This window comes from Suncus etruscus, chromosome 15 (genome assembly GCF_024139225.1).
Source record: "Suncus etruscus isolate mSunEtr1 chromosome 15, mSunEtr1.pri.cur, whole genome shotgun sequence".
NCBI lineage: Eukaryota > Metazoa > Chordata > Mammalia > Eulipotyphla > Soricidae > Suncus > Suncus etruscus.
The window spans coordinates 59343350-59369658 of record NC_064862.1 but is presented as its reverse complement, the minus strand read 5'-3'; the positions used below and the strand labels follow the sequence as shown (position 1 = coordinate 59369658).

The following is a 26309-nucleotide window of genomic DNA, read 5'->3' as shown; positions in this document are numbered from 1 at the left end:
CCAGAATCCTCCGCTCCCGACTCGGCACGCCCTCCGTCATCTTGTTTGTAGTCCTCGCTGCCCTCAGCGTCCCATTGTTTCCGTGGTAGCATCGGCGCCTACGGGACTACAACACCCGCCGTGCCCCGCGCGAGTCGGTCCTAGAAAGTGGAGGCGGTGGGGCCGGAGGGGGCGGGGGGCGGGGTTCCTCTGGAAGAAGGAGGGAGCAAGGAGGAGGAGGAGGGAAGGAGGAGGGAGGGGTAGGGAAGAGAGGAGGAAGGAGGAAGGAGATCAGGAGGGATGAGAGAGGCGGCCAGGGCCCCGGGCCGAAGCAGCGCGGGGCCGGGGGACCAGGGGGGCTGAGGCACCCCGATTGCCCCCTCCCCTTTCCCTGCTCCCTTCCATCCCTCCCTGCCACCGCCTGCCTGAGGAAGGGGGCTTATTCAAATTTTATTTAAATCTCTCCCTCCGGAGGGTCTCGCGCTGGGGGGAGGGGCGAGGGCGGGGGCGCGCGCGGGCTGGGGGGCGGGGCCGGAGCCGCTTCCTTCACCCCCTCTTCTCCACCCGTAGGCGTCGGGCAGGGGGCCGCAGTCCGGGGGCGGGCCCAGGGGAGGGGGGCAGGTTACTGGGACCCCCCCCTCCCCGGGAACCGGCGGTGGGCGGGGCCTGAACCCCGGAAACGGTGGGGGGTCCGGGCCCGGCCCTGGACCCCTGGGCTGGACTGTGGGGGGCGAGCCGGGGGCCGGTTAAAGGTCCGGGGACGCCGAGGGGGAGAGGCGGGGCGGGGGCGGGGGAGGGGAGCTGGACTCGGACCCCCTAATTGAGCGGGGCCCGGGCCGAAGCGGAGCACCCTGCGCCCGAGGAGCCCCCGGTGGCCTGGGGGGGCCGAGGGCCTGAGCCCCCCAGAGCAGGACCTCCTCCTGGAAGGGCCTCGCCGTGGCCCGTGGGAGGGCCTCGCCCCCGGCGCCCCCCATCTGCACTCGCCGCCGGAGGGAGGGGCCGAGCGCCCTCGGGGGGCCGTGGACCCCGGCGTTCTGAGCGTCCCGCGCCCCGCGCCGCCCGGCCCCCCCGCCGCCGATGGCCGCCGACCCGCCGGGAGCTGCCGAGAAGGGAGAGATGGCTCCCGGGACACGTGTGAGGTGGGTCCCGCGGCGCCGGCCCAGCCCCGGGCAGCTCCCACTCCCATTCATCCCGCCCGGCCGCCTCCTCCCCGCCCCCAGCCTCACCCTCGGGCTCCGGCCCCGGTCGCGTCCCAGCCCTCCTTCCTGCTACCTCTGCGCCCCGGGGAGCGGGGCTTCCTCCCCACACCCCGCATGCCCTCGCGACCCCGGCCCGGCTCCTCCCCGGGAGCCCCTTCCCTCTGGAGGGGTCTGCAAGTTCCTGCCAAGGGGGAAGCCGGGGTAAGACCCTCCGGGCCTGCCGAGTCTCTGGGCTCTTGGGATCTCTGGGATCTACGATTTCCTTGGGAAGGCTTAGCCCTAGGGACTCTGGACAATTAGGGATGGAGACAGCTTGGGGAGTGGGCCTCCCCACCCTAAGGCGTGTGGCGTGTCAAGCCGGAATTTTAGATCCTAGGACTCTTGGAGGTTTCTTAGGCTGTCCTCCGGCTCCCAGGAGGCAAGAAGCTCATTGCGTCCATCTATCTATCTGCCCGTCCGTGGAGATCTAGGTTTGGGGGATAGCTAGAGAGACTGGGTGGTAGTTTGAGAAAGGAGTGATAGGTTTGACGTCCCCTCGCCCTCCCCAGGAATCTGTGGATATACTGGGGAGAACCTGGGGCTTTTCAGGTGCACTGTGTGTGCATGATGGGAAGAATTGGCATCAGCCTTGGTGGGGGGTGTCAGTGGAAGGCCCTTAGACTCTGTTTCCATCCCTTAGGCTGAGTTAGAGCAGGGACCAGGAAGCCAGGTGAGAGGGGTTGCACCCCTGGCAGGTGGGGTGACCTCCCTGTTCCTCCTCTGCTTGGGAAGATGGGCAAGCTCTGGCTGCCTGAGAGTGGGGATGGTTTGCCCAGAGCCCCGAAGGGCCCATCTAACCCTGACACCATTCACCCACAGCCCTCGGCGTTGCTGACGCCCCCAATGTCGTCGAGCAGCCGGGGGCCGGGGGCCGGAGCGCGCCGACGCCGAACCCGCTGCCGCCGCTGCCGGGCCTGTGTGCGAACTGAGTGCGGGGACTGCCACTTCTGCCGAGACATGAAGAAGTTTGGGGGGCCCGGGCGCATGAAGCAGTCGTGCCTGCTTCGGCAGTGCACTGCCGTGAGTTCCCTTCTGCTCCTCCGGCTGAACACCTTCCCCAACTGGCTCAAATGCTTTTCTGGATGATTTTTTAGTGTGCTAGAAAGTTACTGTTACTCATTGCCTCATTGGCTTATATATATAAGCTCACTAGCTTATATACGCACCAGGCCCTCCAGTTTTATCCACAGCTCCAGTTGGATGGTGGTGCTGGTGTGAGGATGCATAGAAAACCACCTCAGTTTAACTCCCTCCATTTGTTTTTGGTCTTAAGAGTCACAGACCCACAGAAAACTCAGCCTCCACAGATACCTACAAGTATCCCATGTATCTGGGGGCCTCCCCAGAACAGGCAACTGGGACTAGGTATTACCCGTCTTTGCCCTCTTCCTCACCCCTGCAGTAGACTCCTGGATTTGAGGCAAAGTTTACCCTTTGTGTGACCTTGAACAAATCACTTTGAACCTCCTTGGATCTTGTCTGTAGAATATTTCCTTTACCGACTTGAAACAATGGCACTGAAACAAAGATGCCATGGAAGGCCCCCATGCAGCTCCATCACCAATGAAGGTTTCTTCCTCGCCTTCCGGGTTCTCTAGGCTGCTTGGACTCCATAGAGCAGCTTTTCTCTGGTAACCATGAGGAGCCGTGTCCTGTGGCCACCCTGTAGAGTGAGAGGGCCCTGGCCTTAGTCTCTACCACTGCCACCGTTTTCCCTCCAGCTATATAGTTTCCTGGGGAGTTTCTGCATCCACAGTCCACCTCTTCCTTTGTCCCCACTCCTTGCCTAACTTTAGGCTTTCTTTTCCTGTTTGCTGCTTCTTTGGCCCCTCCCCCCTTTTTCATTTTTTGGGTCACACTCGGTGGTGTTCAGGGGTTACTCCTGGCTCTGTGCTCAGAAATCGGTCCTGGCAGGCTCGGAGGACCATATGGGATGCTGGGAATCAAACTGGAGTCTATCCTTGATCGGCTGCTGCAAGACAAATGCCCTATTGCTGTGCTATCACTTGGCCCTATTTCTTAGAACCTTCAGCCTCCCACCTTGTTACTCAGAATTATATCTACTTTCTAAAGTCATACTGTTTAAAAGCCTCCTTTTCCTAGGACCAGCCAGTTGTCCTAATGTTCCCAAAGATCGTGCCGAAACTGGACTCTTTATGGGGTCTAGAGCAACCCTGATTGCCTGTTGAATAAACAAGAATTACCCTTAAATGGGACAGGAGCGATAGCACAGCAGTAAGGCATTTGTCTTGTACGAAGCCAACACAGGAGCCAACACAAAACGGACCTGGGTTATAATCTAGCATCCCAGATGGTCCCCCCCCCCACGAGCCTGCCAGGAGCAATTTCTGAGCACAGAGCCAGGAGTAACTCCTGAGTGCTCCGGGAGTGACCCAAAAACCAAACCAAACCAAAACAAAAATTACCCTTAAACAACTTGCCCCATTGCTGTAGCTCTCTGAATATTGATACATGTTTGCTTACGGTCTCTCTTCCTCCCCCAAAATAGCTACAGTTTCAGGGTCACTGAGGCCCTAGACCCAGTTACAAAAATTGCAGCAGTGATAACTATGTATCGAATGCCTCTTGGCTTCTCATTCTTACAAGGTTCTACAAGGGAAAATGTCCTAGTACCATTTTACAGATGGGGGCCAGAGAGAGAGCATGGAGTTAAAGCGTTTGCCTTACATGTAGAAGGACAGTGGTTTGAATCCCGGCATCCAATATGGTCCCTCGAGCCTGTCAGGAGCGATTTTAGAGCATAGAGCCAGGAGTAACCCCTGAGCACTGCCCGGTGTGACCCAAAACAAACAAACAATAAAAACAGATGGGCAGGGACATAAGGAGAAATTAGTGGTCTAAGGTCATATTGCCAAGAAAGTCATAAATTCAGCTATGCCTATGGTTTCTTGTTTTTGTTTTTGGGCCACACCCTGCTGTGCTCAGTTATCACTCCAGCAGGGGCTTGATTAGGGATTGAACCTAGTTGGCTCCATGTAAGGCAAGCGCCCTATGATCACTTTTTGTATTTTTGTTTTGAGACCACACCCTACAGTGCTCAGGGCATACTCAGGTTCTATGCTCAGGAATCACTCCTGACTGACTTGGGGCCATATGGGGTACAGGGGATCCAACTCAGGTCAGCCACGTGCAAGGCAAGGGGCCTACTGTAGTGTGGCTCCTGCTGCCTGCCCATGATTTCTTAACCTCATTCATTAGTTGGTCAGGGTGCCCAGAAGGAAGGGTCTTTCCTCAGGTTTTGCCTTTGGGTCCCTGACTCCCTTTTCCCCCACAGCCCGTGCTCCCACACACAGCTGTATGCCTCTTGTGTGGGGAGGCTGGGAAGGAGGACACAGTGGAGGGAGAAGAGGAGAAATTTGGTTTGAGCCTCATGGAGTGTACAATCTGCAACGAGATCGTCCACCCCGGCTGCCTGAAGGTGATGGCCCTGGATCCTGGCATGTGGGGAGGAACAGACGATTGGGGAATGCTAGCTCTGGATTGAATGGGGCCCTCCATCCACTCCCTGCCCTCTGCCTACAGATGGGGAAGGCTGAGGGTGTCATCAATGCAGAGATCCCCAATTGCTGGGAATGCCCTCGCTGTACCCAGGAAGGCCGGACCAGCAAGGTAGGAGTAAAGCTCAGGCTGGGTGCTGGGTCGGTGTGGTTTGGGGAGCGGTCCAGGGTCTCACCCCCAGGTTCCATCTTCCCAGGACTCAGGTGAGGGACCAGGCCGCCGCAGGGCTGACAACGGAGAGGAGGGCGCCAGCCTGGGGAGTGGATGGAAGCTGACGGAGGAGCCTCCGCTTCCTCCACCCCCGCCCAGGCGTAAGGGCCCCCTACCTGCTGGGCCTCCCTCAGAGGACGTGCCTGGGCCCCCCAAAAGAAAAGAGAGGGAGGCAGGGAATGAGCCCCCTACCCCAAGGAAAAAGGTGAGCCGGGGAGCATGCTCACTAGGTCCAGCCCAAGGGATTCTGGGAGCTGTAGTTCTTCCTTTGGGGGAGGGGAGGGTGGGCCTGGAAGGCTGTGCTCCTAGGGTTTTCCCCAGGGAGATGAGGTACAGGAGTTGTGGGGGCGGGGAGGATGGAGCATGTTCAGTATGGAGGAAGAGGCACAGGTGAGGTGCAACTGGCGCTGGGCAGGGACGCTTTGGAGCCCTGGGTATATTAGGGAGGAGGAAGAGAGCATGCTCACCGGAGCTACCACAGTGGAGGAAGGAGGGGCTGGAAAGGGCCTGAGGGGGGAGAAAAAGGAGATGAGAGCATGCTCAGTGAGCCAAGACACTGGTTGCAAGGTGAGCATGCTCAGAGTTCTTCCTGAGATGGGGGTTTCTGGGATTTGTAGTTTTAACAAGAGGGCATGGATCTTAGTTACGTGAACGAGGGCCTAATGGGGTCTCTCCGTCCCATATCTTCCTCTTACCCTGGTAGGTGAAAGGAGGCCGAGAAAGGCACCTGAAGAAGGTGGGTGGAGATGCCTGCCTCCTCCGAGGATCGGACCTAGGCGGCCCAGGCCTTCTGCCCCCCAGGGTTCTGAATCCGAGCCAGGCTTTTTCATCCTGCCACCCTGGGCTCCCTCCCGAGAACTGGGAGGTGTGCCTGGGACCTCTTCCCTCCCTCTCCCACCTCTCCTTGCCCCACCCTCCACCCAGAGACAGAGTTGTACCTTCCTGCTCATCTTGTCCTGCCCCGTCCTACTTCGCCATGAGGGGCATTGGAACCCTTGGAAGAGTAGAGGGGAGAGCGGTTTGGGCAGGGCAGGGCAGGGCAGGAGTTCCTCACTTCCAAGAACCCTTGAACTCATCTGACTTGTTTGCCTCATCTTTACCAACCTTTAAAGGGGAAGCAGCTGTGTCCAATTAGGCCCTTCATGGTCTTGCAAATGAGCCACTCTGAGCCTTAGTTTGCTCAACCATGAAATGGTGATGATACTGCCAACCTTATCCACCTACCCCATGGAATTGTTTACAGCTAATGATAATAAAGGAACTCTATAGACTCAGATGTACCCAGATTCAAGGAAAATTAGGCTCAGAGGGTTAAAAGACTTGTGTCAGGTCACACAGCAAAGCTGGAATTCCAGTTTTATTTTGCACTGACACTGTTCCTTGGTTGTATTCAAACCCTGCCGTTGCCCTTTGTCTGTAACCTTGGGCCTAAATTTCTGAGCCTGTTTCTTCAGGTTGGAGAAGACAGTGGTGCAAGTTGCCCCTTCACCTGAGCCTGTGAGGATGTAGGGGGGCAGCATGTAGAGTAGGCCCTGCCTGGCGCCAGGGGATCATCCCTCCTCTTCCAAGGTCCCTTCCTTACCGGCACCATCTTGCCCAGTGTGCCATGTAAAAAGGCATGGGATGATTTTCAAGCCAGTACTCAAAACTGGGTTTCAAATTTTTATTCCTTCATTCTTTGGGAAATTCAGACACTATGAAACCAATGAAACTTTTAATTCTTCGGTGCCTTCATATGACAGATAAGGAAGCAATTGAGAGCAGGGCAAAGCTTGGCTGAGGGTCACACCCTCCGGAGCACAGCCAGGACTGGAAATCAGGACTCCCCTGGGCTCTTCCCTGACCACTCCTTTGGGGAAGGGGGGTGGGTACACACTGCCAGACCCTAGAACAGCCCCCACTTATCTCCCTACAGAAACCGAAACCACCTTTGGCCACTGCCGAGGGCCCAGCGGTGCCATCTCCATCACCACAGAGGGAGAAGCTAGAGCGTTTCAAGCGGATGTGCCAGCTGCTAGAGCGGGTGCCCGACACCTCTTCATCCTCCTCCGACTCCGACTCTGATTCTGACTCATCAGGCACATCGATGAGTGAGGATGAGGCCCCTGGGGAGGCCCGGAACGGGCGACGGCCAGCCCGGGGCAGCTCAGGCGAGAAGGAGAACCGAGGCGGGCGGAGGGCTGTGCGCCCTGGCAGTGGGGGGCCCCTCCTCAGCTGGCCCCTGGGCCCTGCCCCACCGCCCCGGCCCCCACAGCTGGAGCGGCATGTGGTACGGCCACCACCTCGAAGCCCTGAGCCTGACACATTGCCGTTGGCTGCTGGATCCGACCACCCCTTGCCCCGTGCCGCCTGGCTACGTGTCTTCCAGCACCTTGGGCCCCGAGAGCTGTGCATTTGCATGCGAGTCTGCCGGACTTGGAGCCGCTGGTGAGTGGCCTAGACTGGTCCAGTGCTCTTCGTTTGCAGTGTGACCTCACTCTTGTCCCGAGGCCTTCATAGCATGGACGTGATAGGAGACTTGAGGATTTCTGTGTTTTTCATAGATGGGCCTATTTCATCCTCACAACAGTTTTGTGAAGTGGGTATTGTGATTTCCTTTATGTGGGTGAAACTGAGGTTAAGGTCGTGTGAGAGGAAGCTGTAGAACCAGAAATTTATTTATTTTTTGGTGTTTGGGTCACACCCGACAGCGCTCAGAGGTTATTCCTGGCTCTACACTCAGAGATCGCTCCCGGCAGGCTCAGGGGATCATATGGGATGTGGGGATTCAAACCTCTGTCCTTCTGCATGCAAGGCAAACGCCTTGCCTCCATGCTATCTCCAGCCCCAGAAATTTAAACATAGGCCTCTGGCATCAGAATCTTTTCTTTCAGTAACTATCATTTAAAAATGTTTAGCAGGTGCCAGGCTTAGTGTTAACTGTCCAGTCATTCACCTCATCTTTTTGCATCCTTACTTCTGTTTCTATTTTGCCTCAAAAAGCCCTTTGAGAGGTGCCCTGGTACTCTCACAGGATACTTGGACTATCCAGATTTTTCTGATAATTATTCATATCCCAGAGCCACCATCCACATCCTTTGCCTATTTTCCCCTTTCTGCAGTGTTTCCTGAATCTTGTTTGTTCACAGATGATGGTCATCCTCCTTGGTCTTCTTCTTTGCTCCTGCCCCATGACTGATTCTTTCCCTTTGCCACTAATTTCTGCAGCACTGTTCCCCGAGATACGGTGTGCACGTGCATGTGTGAGACAAGCCTTCATTCATTCCCTTTTATGTTTCCTTCACTTACTGTTTCATTATGTGTCCCAAGAATAGAACAAAGAGGGCAATGCAGGAGCTCAAAAGATTTTAGTAAATAAGCATTTTCATGTTCTTTTTCCCAGGTAGAGGGTGCTAGTAAGAGGTCTGGGGCTGAAAGATTTGCTCCCCATGATAGCTGCTGCCTTGAGGGAATGAAGGACACAGAGTCACCATGTAGGTTTGTGACTGGACTCAGATGCCAGTCCTCTGTGTCTTCCTGTAAATGAGGCGTGGACACATTACTCCCTGTTGGGCAGCAAAGGAGCTGAACATTCTGTAGGGGAGTGCTACTGTGCTTTCATTGTCTTCGTCACAGCATCATGCTGTTGTGTCATTTTCTTAAAATCTTGTGTCTCTGTTCTCTTGTAGAACCAAAATAACTAAAGCACTGGATTTTTTATTTATTTTGTGCTATCCCTGGTAGTGCTGATTATACTCTGTGTGTGATGCCAGGGATCAATCTAGGCCTTGTGCTAAAAGCATACTGCAACTGGACAGCGAGTGGGTAGGGCATTTGTCTTGTATGTGCCTGACCTGGGTTTAATCCCTGATACTCCATATAGTCCCCCAAGTACTGCTAAGAATGATCCTTAAGGGGCCGGAGAGCTGGCGCAAGTGGTAGGGCATTTGCCTTGCACACGCTAACCTAGGACAGAACATGGTTCAATCCCCCAGCGTTCCATATGGTCCCCCAAGCGGGGAGCGATTTCTGAGCGCATAGCCAGGAGTAAGCCCTGAGCATCACTGGGTGTGGCCCAAAAAGGAAAAAAAAAAAAAAAAAAGAATGATCCCTGAGTATAAAGCCAGGGAGAAGCTGGATACATTGGAGATATCTACCCCCCCTCCCCATACACTATACCTCTTAGAGTTAGCTCTCTAGCCAACCTTTCATGATTTTTGTAGGTAAGAACTGAGGTTAGAACCTGGCAAAGAGAAACTACCTCATGTCCTAAATATAACCAGTTAAAATATTTACTTAAAGGGAATCCTTGAAAAGTGGTTTTCAACCTTTTTTGGTTTTGTTTTGGGGCCACACCCAATTTAACGCCAATATTTTTACTTATATGGCATATATATATATTAATTATTTGTTACTTATAACTATTTCTACTTGAGCAAGGTCTGCCATATATACATTCAGCTGCTTTATAACTTTTTACTCAGTGCTTTTCTGTAGGCAGGCACTAGTCCAGGCCCCTGATGGTTGAAAATCTTAGAACTCAAAACTATGCCCATGAGCTTCTTCTTTTTTTTGGGCGGGGGGTGGTGGGGGGGGGGTGGTGGGTGTGTGTCACACCCAGCATCACTCGGGTTACTCCTGGCTCTGTGCTCAGAAATCCTGCCAGGCATAGGGACCATATGGGATACTGGGATTCAAACCGCCATCTGCCCTGAATCGGCTGCATGCAAGGCAAATGCCCTGCTGCCGTACTATCTGTACAGTCCAATGCCCTTGAGCTTCTAGTCAACCTGCAACATAGAAGCAAATTGTTACTACAGTTCCCTAGGGATTCCCACCCTTGCTTGTATTGAGGGAATTTTTGCTGAGGCCTCTTTACTGAAGCCAACCATTGTGGGTAGCAAAGGGGCGGAGGTCTACAGTGGTTCTGTGTATGGGAGTGGATGGAGGAGAGTGGAATTACACCGTGATTTCCAGCGTGGGCCATCTGCCCCTGGCCTCCCCATCTCTGACTCCTCCTACACTTGCTGCCTAACCTTTGGCTACGTGTGCTTACTGTTCCTCCCAGGGCCTCAGTCTTCATGAGGTTCATAGTAATACCTGCCTGGGAAGATTCAACGAACTGGTTCTTGTGAAACACAGCATAAACAGTCAGGTGGTGGATTTCAATGAGAAGTGTGAGGGTAGTCTGAGGAGACATAGTGAGACAGACCTTCAGGAGCCTGGGCATAGAAGTAGTAGCAATGGGGTACAGGTGATTCCCAGCTTGAGAGCTTTATTCATCTCTTTAATGAATGAATGAATGAATTTTTGGCCATACTCAATGGTGCTCAGGCTTACTCCTGCCTCTTCATTCAGGAATCACTCCTGGTGGGCTAGGGGAACCATATGGGATGCCAAGGATCCAACTTGGGTTGGCCATATGCAAGGCTTCACTCCTGTCAGTTTGAGAACTTTTTAGGAAACAGAATGATTTTAATTTGGTAACTAAATCGCTTAGGGAGTAGTAGGGTGACTTTCTTTTTTGGTTCACACCCGGCAGCACTCAGGTGTTACTCCTGGCTCCACCCTCAGAAATCGCTCCTGGCAGGCTTGGTGGGGGGTGGTGGTAGATGCCGGGATTAGAACCAATGACCTTCTGCATGAAAGGCAAATGCCTTATCTCGATGCTATCTCTTGTAGGGTGACTTTCAACTGAATTTCTGGCCCACTAGTCTGGATGAACCAACTATATGCTGGTTCCTGAATTCAGAAATGCTGGGGGAAGAGCAAGTTTCTGGGGACAGCACAGTGTTCACCTTTGGTCATGTAGGCCAGGATATGAAGAATTAGCAGAAGAAAAAAGGAATGTCTAGTTCTGATGGGAGCTTTTGTTTTAGTTTTGGGGGCCACACTCAGCTGTGCTCAGGTTACTCATGGTTTTGTGCTTAGGAATCACTCCTGGAGGATTTGGGGCACCATATTGTGTGTGACTCTACATGCTATAATCCAACCCCAGGAAAAATGGTTCTAGAGTAGATGTTGCCTGAGAAACAAACCAGACCAAATGAGGGTGAAAGGTAGGGAAATTTTCGACCTCCAGTAGGAAGGAGGGAGAGAGAGCAACCCTTAAAACTGAGCTGTCAGGACCTGCGAGGTGGCGCTAGAGGTAAGGTGTCTGCCTTGCCAGCGCTAGCCTAGGACAGATCGTGGTTAGATCCCCTGGCGTCCCATATGGTCCCTCAAGCCAGGAGTGACCCCTGAGCATCACTGGGTGTGGCCCAAAATCCAAAAACAAACAAACAAAACTGAGCTGTCTATTTTTTGTTTTTGTTAAGTACCAAACCACAATTGGGGGGGAGGGGAGGTGGCAGACAGAAGACTTATCTAGAACTATTGGGCCTAGGTGAGTGAGTCTTTTTGATATGTAAAGAGGAAGGAAGGGGCAGGAAGCCAGATTAGGGGAAAAATAAGTTGTAAAACCAACAATATGGATGTCAGGGACAAAACCCAGGTCTGTTGTTTGCAAGGCAAGCATCTTCCTGTTGTCCTACCTGCTGTACTATCTGGTCCCTGATGGAAGCTTTTGACCTCAGCATTAAGGAAAGGGGGGTGGGGGCAAATGCAGGACATCCAGATTTGTGAATTGGATAAAGAGAAGTTTTAAGGTAGAAATATGCCCTGAAGTCTAGCTTCTCAAGCTGTAGATCTTTTTTTTTTTTTTTTTTTTTTTTTTTTGGTTTTTGGGTCACACCTGGCAGTGCTCAGGGGTTATTCCTGGCTCCAGGCTCAGAAATTGCTCCTGGCAGGCACAGGGGACCATATGGGGTGCCGGGATTCGAACCGATGACCTCCTGCATGAAAGGCAAACGCCTTACCTCCATGCTATCTCTCCGGCCCCCAAGCTGTAGATCTTGACCCTCTGTGGAATCACCTAACTGAATAGAGGGATTGTGAAAAATTTAGCAACAGTAAAAGGTTTCTGAAGGCTCACTGTCCAAAAATCAATTCAAACTCAACCATGTAATGAATCCAGGAGTTTCTGGCAATTCTTACCCAGTTTGCAAGAAGTCCTGCTCGAATTAAGTTGGGTGAATAATGATGGCGACTTACTGGGTATTGGTAGAAGGTCATGGAGAAGACAAAGTGTCAGTTACCTTTCCTACATGGAGGGAGGCCTTGATGCTTTGGCTGTGCTACAGGAGGGGATAAATTCGAATCATGTGGAGTTGAGGATTTTAGCTCCTAAGCAGGCTATTGGTCTGTTTGCTATGGGCCTCTTATTTTCTTTTTTTGTTTTGTTTTGTTTTGTTATCGGGCCAAACTCAGAGGCGCTCGGGGGTTACTCATGGCTCTGCATTCAGAAATCACTCCTGGAGAAGATGTGGGGGGCCAGATGGGATCCTGTGGATCAAACCTGGGTCCATCCTGGGTCGGCTGCAAGACAAAAATGCTCTGCTATTGTGCTATCACTCTGGCCCCCATGGGCCTCTTATTTTCTTTTTCTTTTTTTTTTTTTTTGGTTTTTGGGCCACACCCGGCGGTGCTCAGGGGTTACTCCTGGCTGTCTGCTCAGAAATAGCTCCTGGCAGGCACGGGGGACCATATGGGACACTGGGATTCGAACCAACCACCTTTGGTCCTGGATCAGCTGCTTGCAAGGCAAACGCCGCTGTGCTATCTCTCCGGGCCCTGTTCTATGGGCACCAGGAGGTAAAGCGACTAACCAGGAGTAAGGGGATAGTGGACTAGGAGAGGTGATTTTGAGGAGCTGATTTGTAAGGAAGAGTGTTAGAATTTTGGAGGTATGGCTAAGAGGATGGCAGAGGAAACAATAGAACAGGATCAAAGGCCAGTCAGGATTGGGAGTAAAGATTGACAAATTGGAGTGGACAGTAGTGGTACAGAGACCTGAGTGGGAAGAACTGACTTTGTGCTCAGGGATCACTCCTTGTGGGGCTGGGGTTTGGATCCTGGTTGGCCACATGCAAGGCAAATACCCTTCCTGCTGTTATCACTCCAACCCCTGAAATTTCAGATTTTGGAGGTAGGTTTAGTAGGTTGGCTGAAAGTGAAATGGTGAGTTAAAAGGAGAAAATGAGGGGCCGGGCGGTGGCGCTGGAGGTAAGGTGCCTGCCTTGCCTGCGCTAGCCTAGGACGGACCGCGGTTCGATCCCCCGGCGTCCCATATGGTCCCCCAAGAAGCCAGGAGCAACTTCTGAGCGCATAGCCAGGAGTAACCCCTGAGCGTCACAGGGTATGGCCCAAAAAAAAAAAAACCAAAAAAAAAAAAAAAAAGGAGAAAATGAATGGGTGAATACACTTGGACATCAAGTCCCACTCCCTTAATGAGGGCACACCTTAAACATTCCTGTCTCTAGCTTTAAAGTCATTCCCCAGCTTACAAAGTCCTTTCCACCTGGGAGAGACTGTATAGTGGGTACAATGCTGTGATCCCGGGTTCAGTCCCCAGCATTCCATATGATTCCTGGAATAATTCCTGAGTGCGGAGCAGGGAATAAACCCTTAGTGTTTAGAATAAACCCAGTGTGGCCCCAAAAACAAACAAAAGAAAGATCCTTTACAGGGATAGTACAGGGATGAAGGCATTGACTTTGCATGCAACTGACCCTGGTTACAGTCTTTGGTTACCCCTGGTCACCATTGGACATTGCCTCCAAATCCAACCCCAACCTTCTACCCCCCAAATAACCTTTCCAGGGTCTCTTTTTGTTTGTTTGTTTTTGTTTTGGGGCCACACCTGGTGTGTTACTCTTAAGATTACTCCCAGATACGCGCTCAGAAATTGCTGCTGGCTTGGGGGAACATCTGGGGTATCGGGGGATCGAACTTCAGTCCATCCGAAGCTAGTGTGGGCAAGGCAGATAGATGCCTTACCACTTGTGCCACTGCTTCGGCCCCATTCCAAGGTCTTTTTAATAGGACTTCCCACAATCTTGCTGGACTTTGGGCATGACTACTGACTGCACTAAGTACCTCCTGAGCTACCTCCCTTCATCTTTGTAGCACTATTTGGTAGAAGCTAACTAACAGTAGAACAGTGATTTGCCTAAGTTCCCTTTTAGCAGAACTGAGATCCAGAGCTTCACAGATCATATTGTTCTCCTGGCTCTAAACACAGCAGCTCAGCCTGGCATCTGGCTTTCTCTGGCATGGCACTAGTTCCCAACACTTGCCCCACCACTTCTCCATTTAGAGCTTAGACTACTCGAGCCAAACCAGATGTGTTCAAGTCCTGGCTTGGGTATCACTTAGTAGTTAAAGGATCTTGACCAAGTTTCTTTATTTTTGGTATTGGGGGCATAACTAGTAACATTCAGAGGCCACTCCCTCTCAGTGCCTCTTTCTTGAAAGTTGCTCCGTCTGGTGCTTATGGGACCATGTGGTTGGTATTGGGGATTGAATCTTGCCCTCCTGTATCTCCTGCCCCTTGAAGTTGCTAGTGTTTATTATGTTGGGTCAGAGAGGTGACAGAGAAGACTAGATTGTATGTTTTGAATGAAGGAGCCCTGGTTCAATCCTTGGAACTGCATGGACCGACCCCCCCCCCCCCCAAGAACCCCAAGCCAAGAGTAGCCACCAAACACCTTTTTTGTTTATTTGTTTAGGCCACATCTGCCATGCTCAGGGGTTATTTCTGTGCTCAGAAATTATGCCTGGCATTTTTAGGGAACCATATGAGATGCTGAGGATCAAACCCAGATCAGCTGAGTGCAAGGCATACACACTCTCCCTACTGTGCTATTGCTCTGGCCCACAAAAAGTTTTAACCTCTCTAGGCTTTATTTTCCTAACTCCTTTAGAAAGAGGTGTGTAATGACAGTATTTATTTCCTAGGGGGACTGGGAGGTTAAATGGAGATTAAATAAGGAACAGTTTCTGAGACACAGTAAGCCTTCCATAAACATGTTATTAGTGTCATGGTCATCACCACCATTATTACTCTCATTATTTGGGATACCTGAGATTCTTGGCGCTCTAATTTCTCTGTGCCTGGACCTCGGTTCTTCCCCATCCACATGCACACACACCTCTTGTCTTCCCCTCTCCTCTCCTCCATGGAAATGACTCCTTTTTCCTCATTTTCCAGTCAGGCAGTATCTTTTCTGAAGGCCTCTGTTCTAGTCCTTCTGTTGACTCTGACATTTTTTTTTATGCTTGGTTTCTGGGGATTCCAATCTGGGGATTCTGGGAATGGCCCAGTGGAGATAGGGTTGTGGTTGACTGTTGGTTGCCACTCTGAGCTTTATTGATTAGTTTGTATTTGTGTTTTTATGTTTTGGTTTTGTTTATAGACCATACTTGATGGTGCTTAGGGGCTCCTCCTGACTCTCTGGTTAGGAATTGTTCTGATGGTGCTCAAGCATGTGGTATCAGAGATTGAACCTGACTGCAGCAGACCATGCACTGAGGTTTAAACATAGTGGCTGGGGGCTGGAGAGATAGCATAATTGTAGGGCTTTTGCCTTGCATGTGGCCAACCCGGGACGACTTGGGTTATATTTCTGACATCCCATATGGTCCCCCAATCTTGACAGGAGCAATTTTTGAGCATAAAGTCAGGAGTAACCCCTGATCACTGCCATGTGAGGCCCCCAAAACAAAGAAAATAATAAAATAAATAAATAAATAAATAAATAAATAAATAAATAAAAACTTAGTGGCTGGCCACACAGTGGCAGAAGAACACAAATTTCTAGCCAAGAACAATCAAGGGATAAGTCTTGAAACTGTCATCACTGGGCTGAGTGTTGTCCTTGTGTGGGCGTCCATCCCAAGTGGTGCTCAGCAGTTCAATGCCAGGGCCCAAAGACATGCTTCTTCTTAAGCCCTCACCACTAGGGATACCTGGACTACCCTAGCAGTGAGTGCTAGGGCCTCCAGCACTGTATTCAGTGATGCTCAATGGACTCTGTCAGGGATCAAACAGGCTTGCCACATGCAAAACATATAATGTAGCCCCTGTACTTTCTCTCTGGCCCCTAAATGTGAGCTTTGAAGGATCTGGACTGATTGGGCTGGAGAGATAGCATAAAGGTAAGGCATTTGCCTTGCATGCAAAAGGACAATGGTTCGAATCCTGGTATCCCTTATGATCCCCAGAGCCTGCCAGGAGCGATTTCTGAGTGTAGAGCCAGGAGTAACCCCTGAGCACTGCCTGGTGTGACCCAAAAAACAAAAAACCAAAAACAACAAAAAAAAGACATTGTGTGCTATGCCTTGTCTCTTATGGAATAAAATTCAGAAACAATGGGGAAGGTTCTTATTTGGTACAGTTGGTGGCAGCAACATTTGATCTAGGACTCAAAATTGGGTCAACGTTGATTAAACATTTTTTTGTTGTTTTGGGTGCATATCCTTTTGGTTCAGAGCTCACTTCTGACTCTGTGCTCAGGGGCCATCAATCCTGATAGTGCTAGGGATTAAACTGATTGGCTGCATGTAACACAAGTGTCTTACCTGTTATATTATCTCTAGACTCCTGTTTAGTTTTTCACTCTAATTTTTCTTAAAATTAAAAAATTTTAAACTAAAAAAAATTTTTTTTTACTTTTTGGGCCACATCTGACAGTGCTCAGGGGTTACTCCTGGCTCTTATTGGTGGGCTCAGGGGACCATATGGAACACTAGGGATCATACTTGGGTCAGCCATGTGCAAGGCAGATGCCCTACCTGCTACACTATGACTTTGGCCCCTATTATTTTTATTTTTAAAAAACTGGGCATAAAGGCTAGAGAGATATCTCAGTGGGATTGAATATATGCTTTGCCTGCTTAGTTTGAGGTTTGATTCCTGGCACTGCACATGGTTCTCTGAGCACTGCCTTATATGGCACAAATACTTTTAAACAAGTACTGTTTTTTTGTTTTGTTTTGTTTTGGTCAAAGCGATAGCATAGAGGATAGAGCGTATGCCTTGCACGCGGTGTGATTCCTGAGTGCAGAGCCAGGAGAAACCTCTGGGCGTCACTAAATGTGGCCCAAAAACCAGAAAAAATAATTATTTTGGGGGGCTGGAGTGATAGCGCAGTGGTAGGGCATTTGCCTTGCACGTCTGACCCAGGGCGAACCTTGGTTGGATCCTCGGCATCAAGCCAGGAGCAATTTCTGAGCACATAAGCCAGGAGTAATTCCTAACTGTCACCAGGTGTGGCCCAACCCCCCCACTCCCCCAAAAAAGAAAAGAAAGAATTACTTTTTTGGTGAGATCATTTTGAATGGAGCTTATTTTATTGAGTATAAAGGGGAAAATGGGGGCCGGCGAGGTGGCGCTAGAGGCAAGGTGTCTGCCTTGCTAGCGCTAGCCAAGGAAGGACCGCGGTTCGATCCCCCAGCATCCCATATGGTCCCCCCCAAGCCAGGGGCAATTTCTGAGCACTTAGCCAGGAGTAACCCCTGAGCATCAAACGGGTGTGATCCGAAAAAAAAATAAATAAAGGGGAAAATGGCAGAATATAGTGGCTGAAGCTGAACTGAGAGTAGAATGTGGTATTTTTTCCTTTTGCTGGGCTGACGAAGCAGTTTAGGTACTTATGTTTTGTATTGCCAACCCCAGTTTGATTCCTAGCCCTGCATATGATTCCCCAAGCACCCTGAGGAATGATCCCTGAGCACAGAGCCAGGAGTAATCCCTGAGCACTGCTGTATGGGTTTCTCTAAAAGATAAAAAGGATGGGGCTGGAGAGATAGAGCATCAGGTTTGGCACATGCTTTGCATGCCAACCCAGGTTTGATCTTTAGCGGCCTATATTCTCTGAGCACCATCAGGAGTAATCCCTGGCTGTAGAGCCAGGAGTAAGCCCTGAGCATTTCTGTGTGTGGTTCAGAAACAAACAACAAAAAGGAGAAGGAAAGAAAAAAAAAGGACTCAGGAGTGGGAGAGACAGGAACATCAGGAGGGGCATAGGGGTAGCAGGTGGAGCAGAGGGAAGAAGTTGTGTCAAAAAAGAAAAAAAGTTGTGTCAAGTGTTTGCTAATTGTATCTTTAAAAAGATACGTTTAGTTGCTATTGTATCTGTTAACAAATTGTCTTTAGGAGGTAACCTAAAGCCACAAGAATGCCTGCTAGATGAGCTGTGTCAGAAGCAGCAAGGGGGTGCCAGAAAACTCTAGCTTACACCCCCATCCCACCTCCACACTCCCTACTTTGAAGGACTTTACCTTCTTGCACCCTAGTAGAGCAGTGATTCCCAGTCCCATCATGTGTTAGCTGCTTTTCTGTAGAACATAGCTTTAGATTCCACTTGTACACGCCACCACGCCTGTGACACCCCCCCCCCTCTAGGCCTCTGGAAAAAATGATTGAAAAGGCTATGCTGCGGGAGCCCTGAGTTTGATCTTTGGCACTGCATGGTCTCCCATGTTTTGCTGGTTTTGACCTCTGAGTGCTGCTGGGTGTGAACCAAATTGCAGGAAAAAAAAAAAGTTGATTTGCACTAGAAAACAATATTGTTTCATCTAAACTGTTTACTCCCTGACCCAAGCGATAGCACAGCAGTAGGGCATTTGCTTTGCACACTTCTAACCTGGGACAGACCCGGACAATTCTCAGCATTTCATATTATCCCCGAGCCTGCCAAGAGCAACTTCTGAGTGCAGAGCCAGGAGTAATCCCTGAGCGCTGCTGAGTGAGGCCCCCCCCAAAACCCCCTGTTTACTCCTAATAAGAAATAGAACATAATAGGGTTATGAAATTTCAGCCAGGTGCTATTATTCAGGTTTGGGATCACTGCTCTAACCTAGAGTACTGGAACATAAAAAGAACCCTTCAGAAATCTTCCAGTAATAGTGAGTCAATTCAGGATTTCAGCTACATCTGCTAGCATGAGCATTCAAGTGATTCAACAGATGTGCAGCTCACTGTGCACCTGGCGTAGTGCGAGGCATTGGAAATGCACTTTATGATGGCTCAATTTTAATTGGAGGGGGAGACACAGTTATCAAAAAAGAGAAAATGGCTGGAGAGATAGCACAGTGGGTAGGGCGCTTCCCTTATAGTGGTCAGCCTGAGTTTGAAATTCAGCATCCCATATGGTCCTTTGAGTACTACCAGGAGTGATTTCTGAGTGCAGAGCCAGGAACAGTCCCTGATCATTGTCAGGTATGCTCCCCCCCACCCCCCCACCCCGTAAAAAAAAAAAGAAGAAGAAAAGAAAAGCAGCCCAAAGAGATCTCAGTAGTTTCATGAGTGATCGCAGACCTGCAAGCTCAGAAATAAGAAAATAGAATAGAGTGGCTGGAACAACAGCACAGTGGTAAGGCATTTGCCTTGCATGTGGCCAACACAGTTCAACCAGGCCAACCTGGTTCAAATCCTGGCATCCTATATGGTCCCCTGAGCCTGCCAGGAGTGACTTCTGAGCACAGAGCCAGGAGTAACTCTTGAGTGCCACTGGGTGTGACCCCCCCCCAAAAAAAGACCCCCCAAAACAAAAAGAAACAGAATAGGACTGTGAGGCTATGAATCAAATCCTTAAATCTTGGGCCTCTGGCCTTCAAGATGGGTAATATGGCCTGAGAGGGCTGGACTGTACAGACAGAATCCTGAGTTTACTCTCAAGTGTCACAGTGATTGGCCTCCAGTATGTGGCCCTAGTGGCCCCCAGTGCTGACTCTAAAACAAAAATTAGAATGAGAAAATCAGAGATGATGTAAGGGTTTTAGGCACTTGCCTTGAAATGCAGCTGATCCTGGTTCAAAGCTCTGGTATGAGATATTCCAGGGCTTCCCAAGTGCAACCAGGTATCACTTTGAGATGGGCTCATATAGGGGCTGGACACATGCATGGGTCTGTAAGAAAGTGCGTGCATTTGATCCCAGCATGCATAACAAGTCACATACACATGTATGTGTATCCAGGGCAGAGATTAATGGAGGAGAAATTAAGAAGTGCTGTAACTTAGGGTGATCTGAGAAATCTGAGTTTGGTGGGTGGAAGCAGCTGACATACCCTTTGGTGTTACATCAGATGAGTGTGTATGGTATGTGTGTGTTTGGCAAAACTTGTAAACTGTAAGATCCACAAACTATAATGACCTTATTTGATCTTACAGGCACTCATTATCTTCATTTTATAAATGAGGCCTTGAAGGCTTTGGGAGAGGAATGGACTTGCCCAGGGTCTTATATCCAGTTAAGTGATGGAGTTGAGCCTCAAACTCAGACATGTGGCCTGGGACCTTCTTACTCCCTGCCTGACCCACAGGAGAGCTCCTGTCAAGGTTGAATGGGGGGAGCCTTGTCAGCTTCTGAGAACTGAGGCCTCAGGTCTCTGTAACTCTCTCACCCCCTTGTGGCTGGACAGGTGCTATGACAAGCGTCTATGGCCTCGAATGGACCTGAGCAGGAGAAAGTCCCTGACCCCACCCATGCTCAGTGGTGTGGTTCGGCGCCAGCCCCGAGCCCTGGACCTCAGTTGGACAGGTGTCTCCAAAAAGCAGCTCATGTGGCTTCTGAACCGACTGCAAGGTAGGATGGGGTGATGAGGTGAGGACAGTGGGAAGAAAGGCACAGACTTGGGCAGGGTCCCCCAGTACCGGCTTTTTGACTTCTCTTCAGGCCTGCAGGAGTTGGTGCTCTCTGGCTGCTCCTGGCTCTCCGTCTCTGCCCTGGGCTCAGCCCCACTGCCAGCCCTGCGACTCTTGGACCTCCGCTGGATCGAGGATGTCAAAGACTCCCAGCTCCGGGAGCTGCTGCTGCCTCCACCAGATACCAAACCGGGTGCGGCATTAGTTGGCATGTGTAGAATGAGGGGGGTGCGGTGGTGGTTGATACCACCAAAGTCTCTTCTGACTCGTGTTGGATGTTAGTAAGTATAGTAGATCTTGTGATCAGAGCTAAGGAAACAGGAGATTGCTCCTGTAAGCCAGGGAACCAAGAATTACATGATAAAATAACTTTATTGAATATAGAGAGGATGGCATAAGAATTCTAGAAGGGGGGTGTGTGTCAGAGAGATAGCATGGAGGTAAGGCATTTGCCTTGCATGCAGAAGGATGGTGGCTCAAATCCCAGCATCCCATATAGTCCCCTGAGTCTTCCAAGAGCGATTTCTGAGCATAGAGCCAGGAGTAACCCCTGAACGCTGCCGGGTGTGACCCAAAAAAACAAAAACAAAAACAAAATTAAAAGAACTCTAGAAGGGGCCAGAGTGGTAGCACAGCAATAGGGCATTTGACTTGCATGCAGCTGACCCAGGATGGATGCAGGTTTAATCCCTGGCATTCCATATGATCCCCCAAGCCAGGAGCAATTCTGAGCGCAGAGCCAGGAGTAACCCCTGAGTGCCCAGGGTGTGGCAAACAAAACACACAGGGCTGAAGAGATAGCACAGTGGTAGTGCATTTGCCTTGCATGCAGTTGATCCAGGACGGATGGTGGGTGGTTTGAACCTCGGCATCCCTTGTGGTCCCCTGTGTCTGCCAGGAGCGATTCTGAGCATAGAGCCAGTAGCACACACCGCTGGGTGTGACCCCAAAACAAAAAACAAACAAAAAAAGAATTCTAGGAGAAGTCAGGATCTCTTTGGGAAGGTTCTGGTAGGCACTTTCAGAGGAAGGTTCTTCTCTAGAGGAAACTGCAGCTGTTGCCAAGAATGAATGAAGTGTGGATCCAGAAAAACTATGGTTGAACTGCAGTTTAGACCCCTGAGCCCTCTTACCTTATAAGGGATGAAACTTTGATTGAAGGAGGGAACCAACTGGAAAGTTGTATTTGGAGGATAGCCTCATCTCCCAATGAGACTAGTGATCTTTTTTCCTGAGTCAGACCCAGGTTATTCACCAACGGATTTATTGTTAAATTTTCTATAGTCAGGCCAGGAGCTAGCCCTGTTCACATCCTGGAACCCAAGGCCTAGAAAGAAGAGACATAGGAATAGTGTGGTAGCTGCAGTTAAAGAAAGATACGTGTATAGCTGGAGTCATAGTACAGGGCCTTGCACATAGCTGCCTCTGGTTTGATGATCAGCACCACCAGGACTAACCCCTGAGCATTACTGGGTGTAGCCAAAAAAATTAAAAAGGTTGTGTGTGGGAGCTAGAGTGATAGCACAGTGGTAGGGTGTTTTTGCCTTGCATGTGGCCACACAGGACAGACCCTGGTTCGATCCCCGACATCCCATATGGTCCTCTGAGCCTGCAGGAGCGATTTCTGAGCGCAAAGCCAGGAGTAACCCCTGAGCACTGCTGGGTGTGACCTACCAAATAAAAGGGTGTCTGTGTGCACGTGCGCACACACATGCCCATTTTGGCAAAGGTGATGCTGAAAACTGAGACTGGTTCTAATTTTCTTTATGCAGATACCCTTGAACTAAAGAGGAGTTCAGTGAGCTATAGCACAGGTTTTCCAACAAAAAAGCATGAGTCTCGGGGGCCAGAGCAATAGCACAGTGAATAGGGTGTTTGCCTTGCACACGGCCAACCTGGGTTCGATCCCTGGCATCCCATATGGTCTCTGAGCCTGCCAGGAGCAATTTCTGAGCACAGAGCCAGGAGTAACCACTGAACATCACTGGGTGTGGTCCAAAAACCAAAAAAGAAAAGAAAGCTTGAGTCTGATCCCTGGCTCTGCTTGGAATGACCCTTGAGCCTTATTGCTAGATGTGAGCCAAAAGTTAACCAAAAAGTCCTTCTGGTGGTTATAGAGAGAGTTTATAGAGTTGGAGCATATGCTTTGTATGTGGGAGCTCCAGGTTCATTTCAGTCCCCCAACCCAATATGACTCTGCGTGGTCCCCTGAGCACTGCTGAAACCAGACCCTTTGTATCAAAAGTTGTGGCCCAAAACTCAAAAAGTTCTTTTAGGGTTCAGAAAGATAGCACCCAGAGGTAAGACACTTTCTTTGCATATAGCAGCAGCTGTTATAACTCTGGTTCTAATCCATGGGACCATGTAGGATCACTTTGAGCACTGCTAGGGGTTGCTCCTGAGCACTGCCAGGGATCACTCTTGAACTAGTTAAGAATAGCCCCTGAGCATTGCCAGGCATGACCCAAACTGTGCCCCAACTCCAGCCTAAAAAAAACCTCTTGTGGTGTCCTTTGAAGATAGCTCACTGGCCTTGCTTGTATAAGTCCTTGGATTCAATTCATAGCACTATCCTCCCCAAAGTCCTTTTCATAGCATTAGTCATTAATTTAAGAAATGTTTAATACTGGGGCCAGAGCAACAGCACAGTGGATAGGGTGTTTGCTTTTTACGTGGCCAACCGAATTCGACTCCTGGTATCCCTTATGGCCCCCCAAATCTGCCAGGAGTAGTAATTCCTGATGCTTCTGGGTGTGCCCCCAGCCCCCCCAAAAAGTTTAATACTATGTAGACTCTGTAAGACAGTTATATAAAGCTGGGGAGATACTACAGGAAGTAAGGCTAGTAAGGAGCTGGTGTGCAGCTCCATCTGATCCCTGGCACCACATAGAGGTCTCTGGTGAATACAGTGAACACAGAACTAGGAATAGGCCCTGAAGATCACTGAGTATGATGCACCTACACACCCCAGCCAACTAACAACAGGAAAAAATATTGTAATTTGTTTCTTTGTAACATCAGATTTCAATTTACTAATGGCCCAGCCTAGGATCTGGGAGGCAGAGTGTAGCATGGTAGGAGTTTGGACATGGTAGTCAATCAGATCACAGACTTTCTACTCAGGGATCACTCTGGGTGGTCTCAGGAAGACTATTCGGAGTGCCAGGGATAGAACCTAGGTAAATGCCCTACATGCTGTATTATTGCTTTAGCCTCATCAGAGAGTTTTTTAGAAAAATGTAACTCTTCCCCCCAGGTGGAACAAGGAATTCACTTTATGTTTTTCTTTTCTTTCTTTTTTTTTGTTTTTTTGTTTTTTGTTTTTGGGTCACACCTGGCAGCGTTCAGGGGTTACTCCTGGCTCTACGCTCAGAAATTGCTTCTGGCAGGCTCGGGGGACCATATGGGATGCCGGGATTCGAACCACTGACCTACTGCATGAAAGGCAAACGCCTTACCTCCATGCTATCTCTCCGGCCCCATGTTTTTCTTTATAATTTTGTTTTTGTCTTCTTTGTTTGTTTTTCGATCACACCTGGTCATGCTCTGAGGGCCAAAAACCAATTGACTGGCTGACCCCAGTAGTTCTTAATCTAGTGAGTCTTCCACATCCTCAGGAGAGTGGATTAAAGTGAACTAACTGCTTGTGGGTTGGAGAGATAGTCCAGTGGGAAGGGCACTTGCCTTGCACAGGCTAACCTGGGTTCAATCCCTGTCAGCACATACGGAAAGACTGATGAGGGAGGAGTGATCCCTGAGCTCAGAACTAGGAGTGATTCCTGAGCATCACTGGGTGTCGTCCATAATTCCTCCCCAAACAAGCAGAATCAAACCAGAGTGAACTTACTCCTAAGATGTGTTTCTTGTATATGTATGTATGTGCCTAGTAAAAGAAGAGAAAAAAGACAGATGACAGATAAAGTGCTACTCTCCCTTCAACCCAAAGAAAAAGCCACAGAAGAAGGTAGGAAGGGATAGGAAAATGTGAAGTGTCAGTTTCAACTGGAGTAATCATGGCGGTCTCATTGAGGAGGCATTGTGAGCAGTGGATTTAGGAGTACTGTGGGTGTTTTTGTTTTTCTTTTTTGTTTTTTTGTTTTTTGGGTCACACCTGGCAACACTCAGGGGTTACTATTGGCTCTGTGCTCAGAAATCTCTCCTGGCAGGCTCGGGGGACCATATGGGCTGCTGGGATTCAAACCACCGTCCTTCTGCATGCAAGGCAAATGCCCTATCTACATGCTATCTCTCTGGCCCAGAGTTCTGTAGGTTTTAGGAAAAGAACAGCCTATTCAGAGAAGGCAAGCTGAGGCTCCATTTTGGGTTTGGAGTGATGAAGAATGAGTATAGAGACCTGACTGGTCTGGACAGGAGCAGCCAGGAATGGTAACCTCTTACCTGCTGTGCAGGTCAAACGGAGAGCCGTGGGCGGCTGCAAGGGGTAGCAGAGCTACGCCTGGCAGGCCTGGAGCTCACAGATGCCTCCCTGCGGCTCCTGCTGCGCCATGCGCCCCAGCTGAGTGCCCTGGACCTCAGTCACTGCGCCCATGTTGGGGATCCCAGTGTCCACCTTCTTACCGCGCCCACCTCCCCGCTCCGAGAGACCCTGGTACACCTCAATCTTGCTGGTAAGCATGGTGTCTTGTTGTGTTGTCCCCCATGTTTGGTACCTACCTCCTGCTCTCCTTCCCTGCTCTCAGTCAGTGCCCAATGTCCCACCCAGGTTGTCATCGCCTCACGGACCACTGTCTCCCGCTGTTCCGTCGCTGCCCTCGCCTGCGCCGCCTAGATCTGCGCTCCTGCCGTCAGCTCTCACCTGAAGCTTGTGCCCGACTGGCAGCTGCTGGACCCCCTGGTCCCTTCCGCTGCCCCGAGGAGAAGTTACTTCTCAAGGACAGCTAGTTGTTGGGTGCCCCCATCTTCCCCCAGGACTTACTAGGAGCCTGGACCTCAGGCCTTCATTTCACCCCTGCCAGGAGGCCAGGTTACCCACCTCATAACTTGGGGTTTCTGAGTTTTATGACTTGGAACTCCTGCCCAGGGACTTGAGCCAGCCTCCCCCCCTCTACCCCCTGCACTGATATCTCTGGGGGTCTCTCCTTCCCATCCCCTTCCCCCTCTACCTGCTTCATTGTCCATCCCCTGGGGGGAGTGGGTCAGAGGTACTGGGGGGGTGCTGAGCCAAAGGGATGGTGGGAGGGGGGTTAAGGTGCAAGTTTGAGGGAGGGAAATTGGGGAAAGGATACTGGGAGTAGGGGGGGCTGGGGAGGTGGAGGATCTGGGGCAGGGACTGAAAGCAGACCACCAAGGGTTCAGGGAACAGCGACCAGATACTTGGATTGGGGGGTGGGGGGCCAAAAAAGGAAAGTAGGGGAGCAATTGGGGATCCAGTTGTCAGAGGTGGGGGACTTGGGGAACTAGGGATAAAGCCAGGGCTGAGTGAGGGGTGGGACAAAAGCAGGTGTGGGGGTCACCCCTCTTCTGTCTCCCCAGATTTCAGTTCTTTCCCCCCAACCTTGACTCCTTGAACGTCACTGACAATGGCAGCTAATGCTAGGAGTGGGGCCACAGGCCTACCCGCGTTCAGCGCGGCCCAGGGGAGTAGTGAGGGGTACCCCAGCCCCCTATCTGCCTCCCCGCACAATACTTGAACATTCATCTGTACTGAAGTGTTACTTGAACTGGGGGAACCTCGGACCTGGGGGAGCTGGAGTGTGAGGAGACAGGACCATATTGGACTGAGACTGGACTGGTGGACACCCAGTTTGGACTGTGCCACCCCAGGCTTTGTGTTGTTTTACTGTACTGAGCAGCTCCAGCCCTCCTGACTTGGGGTGGGAGGGTGCCAGCCCAATGA

The 26309-nt window shown here is 50.6% G+C and overlaps 1 protein-coding gene across 4 annotated transcripts; it reads left to right on the top strand.

Annotated features, from left to right (window-relative positions):
* The first annotated feature begins 958 nt into the window (after positions 1-958).
* FBXL19 (F-box and leucine rich repeat protein 19) lies at positions 959-25683 on the top strand. 4 transcript variants are annotated; one of them, XM_049789110.1, is made up of 11 exons: positions 959-1118; positions 2037-2237; positions 4513-4656; positions 4761-4847; positions 4933-5151; positions 5650-5682; positions 6862-7373; positions 20230-20393; positions 20484-20645; positions 24862-25080; positions 25176-25683. In XM_049789110.1, the coding sequence occupies exons 2-11, from the start codon at positions 2061-2063 to the stop codon at positions 25352-25354; spliced, it is 1896 nt and encodes a 631-aa protein (XP_049645067.1). In that variant the 5' UTR covers positions 959-1118; positions 2037-2060; the 3' UTR covers positions 25355-25683. The 4 variants fall into 4 exon arrangements, with proteins under 4 accessions (XP_049645067.1, XP_049645066.1, XP_049645068.1 ...); XM_049789109.1 differs by having other exon boundaries at positions 5650-5811; XM_049789111.1 differs by lacking the exon at positions 5650-5682.
* The last annotated feature ends 626 nt before the right edge of the window (positions 25684-26309 follow it).